Genomic DNA, 9,288 nt, shown 5'->3' with positions numbered 1-9,288 from the left:
ATATATTACTATATATAGAATATATACTATATACTATATATTGAACTATATACCATATAGTTTATATATATTTAAACTTTCCCTCACCTTCAATGCATCCCCACTCAAATTTAATATAGTGCCACCAGATATCCACTAGACATTATATGGACTTTGACAAGCTGATTCTAAAGTTCATTTGAAATGGAAGATGAGGAAGAAAAGTCATAAAATTTTGAAATAGAAAGTTGGTATTTGTGAGGGGGAGGAGACTTACTTTACCATGTCTAAAACATGATATAAAGTTATGTTAATTAAAATGATATAGAATTAGTACAGAACTGTATAGGTAATTGCACAGGAAAAATCCTAACCATATGCAACCATGTATGTATACTATGCACTGGGATTTAATATCTGCTAAAATGGTATTTCAAACTAGTGAAAAGATGATTATCTATTCTTTTTTTCTCTTAAATTTATTGGCACATTTTAGGTATACAATACAGTTATTTTCATCATTGGGATCTTGTACCTTTATGTGATGTATCTTGGTTCTTGTTTTTTCCCATTGTCTGTTCTTTTTAAAAAATATGCAATGACATTTGTCGTGCCATTTAAAAGGTAGTGAAATCTGGGCACAGTGGTACATACCTTTAATCACAGCACTGGGAGATGGGAGCAAGAGTATATCTGGTTTGAAGACAAACTGAGCCACACAGTGAGTTCAAGGGCAGTCTGCACTGCACAGCAAGATCTTGTTTTTTAAGAGTGCAAAATAAGGGCTGGGGATTTAGCTCAGCAGTTCGGTGGCCTGCCTTGCAAGCGCAAGGATTGGAGTTCAATCCCCGGTACCCCCCAAAAAAGAGTGTACAATAAGCATTTTTACCATATATGGCAACAAATTCCACACATATTGAATAACTACAACAAGATATTTTGTTGTCTTATTGTTTTATGAACATTGCACAAAATTCAGAAACAATAAAGGACTCGAATATAGAGGTTGTAAGACATCAAAGATTAGATTAAAACACAAGTAGACTGGAAGAAATTTTCTACATGAATGTAAAATAAAGAAAAACTGTCCAGAAAATATGCAGAATATATAAAAGCCAATAAGAAAGTGATATGTTACAGTAGGAAAAGTGCCTAAGGCACACAAACAATGCATAGAAAGAGGAATATAAATGACCATAAGATGAAAAGATGGACTTAGTCAGTAATTAGGAAAATCCATTTCCAAATGAAAATTAATTCTTCTTTTCTTTCACACCGTGATAATAATGACCATGGATAATGTGGAAAAATCAGGTTATTTATTCATCAGTGATGGGGCTGAAAACAGTTAGAGCCTCTACAGATGGCCGCTTAGTAGATCTACCCAAATTTTAAAATTCAGAAGACAATGACCCAAGATTTCCCCTGTCTTACAGAACACACATATGTGAAGAGTTTCATACACACACACACAAACACACACACACACATTCATTATGGCACTGCTTATAATAACAACAGCTATGTAAAGAGACAAAGTGCCCAGAAATATTAAATTAGTTGAAGGCATCATGATGCATACTGTATGGTAACAAATAATTTTTAAAAGTAGATGTGTATGGCACTGACTTAAAAAAACAGTAATAACATTGGGTACAAATACATGTTACATGCCTCATAATAATGGATAGTGCAGTTTTGTTTATTATTAAAGCTATGTATGTACAGATTGATCAATAGATAGATAGATAAATTTGTATTTCAATGCAGTGAGAAGACCCTAGAATAATATACAAAAGATAACAGTGATAGCCACAGAGTCAGGAAAGTGAAGAGTTTTGATATTTTACTCTGTAGATTTTGATAGTGGTCACTCATTTACAAAAGTGTGTTTATTCACAGGTGTACAACTCTGTATGTATGTGGGTATGGAAGGAAAGAGAGAGAAATAGAAGAAGAAAGGGAGGGAACAAGCGAGGGAAAGGAAGGGAATTCTGAGTTCTTCCTACTGTATCCAGAAAACCATTTTTCATATGTATTAGGGACTTTCTAGGATAATTAGCGGAACTAAATTTTATGGACCATTTACCGAATGCCCTGCATGCTTATATTCATTCACTGCATCTTCATTGCAACTGTATTAAAATAAACTTGCTTATATTTGGCAGATGAAAAAAGAAGGTGTATATATTTTACCTAGATGCCAGGACAGGGCCTCCTTCCCATGACTTTGTACTGTGCTTTAGGGACCAACTTGCAAACATTAGAAAATCAGTCAGAGCATCAGCACAGTACCCTGAGGGCCAGGGAAAATCAAGGAAAGAGTGGCAGCTTGCTTCATGCATAAGAAGTTCCTGGCTTTTCACTTGAATGGTCTCAGGTCAAGGTTCTGGCTCTGCTTGTTTATGTTCTGCCTCCATTTGAGCAGTAGGTCAAAAGTGTTCATGACTTACTGGTTCCAACATCCTGGGTACAGTTTTTTTCCAAACCACCTCACAGTTTGCGCCTTATCCCAAGAGTTTCTGAGTCTCTGTGCAGTCAGATTTAGTGGATCTGCACTATAATAAAAGAAAGGCAAAAAAGAGCTGCCTGCCTTATCCTGACCCAAACCAACAGCCTACACAGGGTCACATCATGCAAATAGAAATGACTGGGTCTCAAAGAAACAAGCATAGGAGATGCTTTGGTTGTTAAATATACCTGTATTTAAATGCCACCTTCGTCACTCAGAGTGTGACATGCTTAATTTTTTGAATACTCATTTTGCACATGTGTACTGTAGGAATGAAGATGTTTTATCTTCATGCATGGTGAGAAGATAAATATGCAAATTGTCCAGTGGATAGAACACAGACAGTAAATGGACTCACCACCTGCACTGCCATTAATGTAATTGTTTTGTTTAACATCTCACAGTTCCTATTTTTGAACCAAATATGTTATGTGATCTCAGGGCATCATAGTGAATTAAGGAAAAATCTTTAATAGGATAGGAGGCTCTCTCCTGTACTACAGATGGTGAAACTGGGGATCAAAGAAGTTAAATGACTTGGTTGGGTTCACATAGGTCATAAGAATTAAAGATGGCATTTGTAAGGATCTCTCCAATTGTGCAACGTGTTCTCTTGTCTGTCTTGCTAGTTTATGCATGCCCTACACCCAGTGCTTAGTACAGAACCATAAGTAGACATTCAAAGAATTTCAGTTTCTGGATAGATTTTTTTTTTCAAGTCCTGAGATCTCTGCTCCCCTTTCTGCACTCCACCTCTACCCTAGTGCCCCCATGCTTTCATTAGAAATTGCCCTCATCGTCAGAGGTCCCCAAATTGCAGATTTTGCCAAAATTAATTCAAATGTTCTTTTACTCCATAGAGGAGCCCATCTCTGCCTCAAAGACGTGTCAAGAACCCCTTTGGCTGTCAGAAATGGTGATGAGAAGCCTACTGAGGCTGCTAGCCCTGATTATTGAGCAGAAGCTGGGCTTGCTGCTGTGGGTGCTGTCCATGGTTCTAGAAGGGTCACCTCTGTGCTCCAATGGTGCTAAATACCTTGTTTTTGCTACAGTATTCAAGCCTTGGTAGACAGATACACTGAGAACAGATTATTGTTTAAAGAGCTAGTTGATAATTCCCTGTGAATTGGCCTGTAATGCTTTTTTAAGTCTGTGTGTTCATGGAAAACCACTTTTAAATTTTCTTTGTGCATGGATGTACACGCTGGTTTCCCCCTCAATTCCTCCAAAATGTCACAAATGACTTTCCTTGAACTTAACAATTTGCAGGATTAATGCACTTCTCTTTAGACACCTGTGCCCTAGATAGATTCCTGCCTCCATTTCTAAACTCCAACCTGTTTTACAACCAAAAAAGGCCTTGGTTTTAGGTCACCTCCAATGGGGGCTCCTGGGATGCAGAGCTAACTCTTGTGTCTGTTTTGTCATGTAGATGTGTGGAGGAGTACAAGCTGGCTCCTGATGGAAAGTCCTGCTTAATGCTCTCTGATGTCTGCGAAGGCCCAAAGTGCCTCAAACCTGACTCCAAATTCAATGACACGCTCTTTGGAGAGATGCTGCATGGTTACAACAACAGGACCCAGCATGTGAACCAAGGCCAAGTCTTCCAGATGACCTTTAGGTATGTTCTATAGGAGAAGACACTTGCACATTGTTGGTCATGACCTAAAATCTGGGCATGGGGAGGAAGCCATAGATACAGTGGAACATAAACCTGTTATACTGGCAAACATCACTCCCAAGATCAATGATACTATTTCAAAGAGTGTTACAACTAATCAAAAGTCATTCTCCAATATTCCTTTCCCATTGACCTACCCCTTATTTGTCCTACTTTCCTATTTTCTAACTCTAACCCCATATTTTGAGTTTAAACTTAAATCATCCTGTAAGTAAATATAATTTTTTTTTAAATTAATCATTTCTTCTTTTAGAAATAAATATCCTATCACTGCTATTCAGGCAGTTCAAAAATAAAGACATTCAATGAAGTAGAATGTCCCATCACCCATAAATACCCAACACCTCTCTCTAATTATATCCCCCTCTCCTTCTCTGCTTTTCTGTCTATACACACACACACACACACACACACACACACACATCTGAACTCTTTCTCAGTAATGCTGTTCAGAAATTGTCATTTTGTTCCCAGTAATATGCCAATGCCTTCTTTTTCTACTAATGATACATGGTAAATGAAAAATTAAAAGAAAATTAAAAAGGAATATTGCTGATATGAGAAGGAATAGAACAATAACTTGACTGGCCAGATTATGTAAGATTAGACATTCGAGATAACAATGAAAGCCTCCCATGATTAGCTGAAGACACTAAGGCTATTCTTCATGGAGAACTTTGATGGGACTTATTCATGCCTCAAAATCTGAAGAGTTATAAGTTGGTAGAGTGAGAAGACTTGTTACATGTATAGAAGTGGACTTCATAAAGGCAAAAAAATGTAGGCAATTTTTCATGGAAATAGAATATAGTGCTATTTCAAAGTTAGATCATCCTTATTATTTGAAATCATATAAAAATTCAGAACTATGACCAAATCACAATCACAGTGATCACTGTTCCCACCTCACCATCTCACTAGTAGTAGTCATCACTGTAGTGGGAGTGGTGATGTAATTATCAGTTAAGAATCACTTATGTTAAGCTCTTCACTCCTATTACTATCACTGATAATAATAGTGACCCCTAACATGAATTCAGGAAATGAGTAGTATATTCCAGCACTTTCGATCACCTATTAACTTGTGTAATCCTTACACTGGTCTTGTGAGGCAGAGACTATTGTCATATCCTTTCTTCAGATGAGAAACATAAATTTAAAATAATTTTACCAAAGATCCCCTCTGAGGAGGTGAGAGAGCCAACATAATGCCATTTTAAATTCTTTATGAGATTCTTTTGAGAAAACCGGGGCCTCCACCTTACAACTGAAAAGTCAGTGCCAGCAAGATTGAGTAGCTTGCAATGTGACCCTCCAGTGAGAGATAGAATCCAAATTCAGATGTAAGTCTAACCCTGGAGCCTTTCTTTTGTCTTTTAACTCCCTTTATCTCCTCATTTCTCATTTTAGATAATAAGAATGGAAACATAAACTCCCTAAAACCATTCATCCTAGTGGTCAGCACCTGCTCTGTGAGCACCTCCTATGCCCCAGGTACCATGGTGGTTATTGAGGACACGATAGAAAATGAAATAAAAATGGCCCCAGATTCCATAGCACTTAGGCATAGTAGATGAGAAGGGGATTTTATATTTTGTTTACTGAATAAAGTAGAAATACAGGGTTTCAAAAAGAAATTAATAATGGCATTTAAATTGGTTTGAACAGAATTGTGGAGGTATCTCTGTTGGATTAGATAGCAATATGAGGCTTGGGTGTCTCTTGTTCAGATGAAGCATTACCTAGCTAACAATGGTGCAGTGAGCATGCAAAAGATTTTAAGCAGAGCCAAATATTCTAAGAGGGAAATGAACTTGGTTGCTTTCAGGGAATGGAGTCTATTGTTGTTGAAGCTAAGTAAGTGGAGTAAAGCTGGAGCAGTAAGCAGTAGAAAAACATGCAGATCTTGTAGGTCCAGTTTGTATTCTAACAACCATTGAAGGAGAGGAAGTCTGAAAGAGGGGGGTATGCAGTGATGACATTGCATTTTCCAACCTCATGGTGGCTCTGTGGGAAGTAGATTGCATGGGAGAGAGCAAATGCAGGCAATTAGGTATCTGTTGTGAAAAGTACATACAATGTTAGTGGATTCAACTGTGATGATGGGAAGAATATTGGAGAGAAAAGAAATTTGGGAGGATAATTGTAAAGTCCATTTAACAGTTGCAAGCGAAGGAATAACTGAGAGAAAATTCAGACGACAAAAGTGACTGGCAGCTACACATGTTCATGGCAGAGTCAGATCCACCCACCCCCGGGAAAGAATTAGTTTCGATACTCCGATGCTCAAGCTGAGGCTGAGTAAAAATGTGCTGAAAAAGCTCTGGGAGAAATACAAGGGCAGCCTGGGTGAAGTATTGCTCAATACTGAGATTTTGCAGTGATAGTTTTCTGTAATTTTAATAGTCTATGAGACTTTCTCTTGAGCATCATGATGGATAGAATAATGCTGCTTGAAAACCAAAAGAAAAAAAATTATCTCATCCCTTTGAGGAAGGAATTTACAAGCATGAAATATGACATGCACAAATGAAAAATAATAGCAAGATTTAATTTGCTAAACAGTGTTCTAAGGAATGCCATTGCTTTCCAAAGAGTTATCATGTGAAGCTTTTTGAAAGAAATTAGAAGGAAGAACAAAGGGCTCCTCAGAGGACGAGGCACATGAACTGGAGTTTGAAGTGATAGCAAAGTTCAGTGGCCCATGAGAAAGACAGAGAGAGCTACAAAGGTGTCTTCTTGTCCAGAAAAGGAACTTCAAAGGAATAGACATATGGGTAAACAGAAAAGGAGTCAAGAAAGCCCAGCTTCAGATAAAGCTGACTTAGAATCTCAGCCCCATCCAAAACAAGCGTAGTTCTTTCTACTGCTATATCATTTAGGAGCTTTGTTTTTGTTTTGTTTTTCAGACACCAGCTACTGTGATAGGCACATTACATATTTGATGTAATTTGATGTCTCATGGCAACTCTGAGACTGCCTGGCATGGGATCAAGGATCAGATGCATGAGTTGTAATATGCTAACTCCTGTAGGGACTTCTGGGAATCCTGGGCTCTCCTTTAAAATATAGGGAAGAAACTGGGTCACAAAGCAAGTGATAATGGGGCTTGTCTATGATGTACAGTCTTCTTATTGCCCAACATGCTTATCTTCTCACTGACAAAACTGGTAATAAAGACCATGGCACCCAAAGGCTCAGGTGGAATTTCCACCCATCAGGAGTTCTCCATCTTCCTCTAATACTGCACACTGTTCCCAATCCCCCAAGCTTGGAGGCCTCTCAGTAAGCAGATCCTGTGTCTGTCCTGATCTGCTCATGGGGGGAAAACAGGGAACATAGCAAGCTTTTCTCTTTATGACAGCCTCAAGATCTAGAGGACTCTCTAAACTACTACTATATTAACTACTTCTATATGAACTGTGACTCTTTCTAGTCAACCTTTTTCATCTTTGGCTTCAGTGAAACTTTCCTTACAGTTGTTTTTAAATACAGTTCACGTCACCTTTTGGAGCCACATGCTAAGTCAGCTTAGGGAGGAGCAAGCTATTTCTGAGGAGTCTAAATTGATCTTTCTCAAGTCTCCATTCCTGAGTTCCAGACAGGAAGGAGGCTGCTTTGTCCTCCATGTACTGGAAGGCCTTAAAGATTTTCCGAATCCAAGGCTGTTGTCATTTCTCACCTCCTCCTCCTTCCCTTCCTCTTCTAAGTAATCTCCGGTCCACCCCTAGCGAGTAGCCAGCAGGCACTGCCACCAGCCGTTCTGCCATATGCCTCATTTCCTGACAACTGCCTGGCCTGGGTGCTCTAAATCTCTATCAGCTAAAGAGTCTTCATGAGACAGCTACAGTTCTGCTTTGTTCTCCTGCATCCCCATCCAGGTGACCACACCTAACAGCTAGTGGTAGAAGAGAGGTCTGCACTTTCATTTCTTCTCTTGAAATTCCACGAAAAAGCACCCTGGTTTCTACTAACCAAAGCTTCAAAGTATAAAATCTCTGAACTAGACAAGTGTTCAAAGATTAAGAAGTTCTGACTTACTCCTTGTTGCATAGATAGAGAAACTAAGGCACAGGAAAGAATTTAATTTGCCAAGTGTGTCTACAGATTGGGGCCTCTTCTGAGCTGAAATGATAAGAGCTCCCTACTCCTAGACAGATCCCACCTTCATTTCCAGTTCTGCAGAGAGGGACGTGCAATTCCTGCATAGTCTATGTTAACATGTAGTGAGGACAGCCATGTGTCCCTTCCTTGCTCTCTGTACAGAGAGAGAACCCAGATGCCTTAGGAGGATGCCCAGTTCATAATGAAGGGGAGATCTTAGGCAAAGGCAAGCCATGGAAGGACACCTCTTCAGGTTGCCACACGTAAGCTGCAGCTTATCTCTGGTGGATACACATGGGGAGATGTTTAGGACCCCTGACTAGGCAAAGGATCATAACACTGCGTTAATACTAAGCCCAGTACATATGAAAAGATGAATCAAGAGATTGAGACAGAGAAGTGTGTAAGAGAAGCAGTCAGAATCAAAGATAGGAGATGCTACAGAAGAAGAGTCTGAGTGACAGGAGGGAATAGTAAGCACAAAGATAATTAAAGAGAGAGAGCTTTGAAAAAGCTACATAAAGAGGTATGTGTTAAAAGGTGAGTGAGTAGGGAAGGTATGAAGGATGAAAGGGGTGAAGAAGAGAGTGAAATGAAAGAGAAAGAAGGACACAGAGTTCATATGAAGGTCAAATTATGGTTTGTTCCTAGGGAAGACATGAGGATTGTTTTAAGAGCCTTGGTACTGAGTGAGATTAGGAATCAGGTTCAAGTGGAAATGAATGGACATAAAAGCCTTTGGTAAAATGTCAAATTCTGTGGGAGCATGAAGAGCCAATGATCTCATGTCTGAATTGCTGCTAAACCTGAGTAGTGATGTCAGGCTGTCTGTTTTCAATCTGTTTTGGTGCTCAGGACTGGTCTTAATGACCCCCGTGGGGTCACCATCAGAATCTCCTTCCTTTAGCACTTGATCAGCCTGGGAATCAGCAGACTGTTGGCTCAAGATAAACTTGCCAAAGCACGGTGGCATTTAATGTTTGTTTATTTGTTTGGTTTCACTCCCTCCTTC

At 39.1% G+C, this 9,288-nt stretch overlaps 1 protein-coding gene across 4 annotated transcripts in view; it reads left to right on the top strand.

Moving 5' to 3' along the window:
- Positions 1-9,288, top strand: part of Astn2 (astrotactin 2) — a 770,953-nt gene that overhangs the window by 440,478 nt on the left and 321,187 nt on the right. For all 4 annotated transcript variants that reach the window (XM_010639452.2, XM_010639450.2, XM_010639451.2 and 1 more), the window contains one exon: positions 3,924-4,112. In XM_010639452.2, coding sequence (XP_010637754.1) covers positions 3,924-4,112 — 189 coding nt within the window. The remainder of the gene's footprint in view (positions 1-3,923; positions 4,113-9,288) is intronic.

This window comes from Fukomys damarensis, unplaced genomic scaffold (genome assembly GCF_012274545.1).
Source record: "Fukomys damarensis isolate Sample0158 unplaced genomic scaffold, DMR_v1.0_HiC HiC_scaffold_36, whole genome shotgun sequence".
Classification (NCBI taxonomy): domain Eukaryota; kingdom Metazoa; phylum Chordata; class Mammalia; order Rodentia; family Bathyergidae; genus Fukomys; species Fukomys damarensis.
This window is presented reverse-complemented; position numbering and strand designations above follow the sequence as displayed.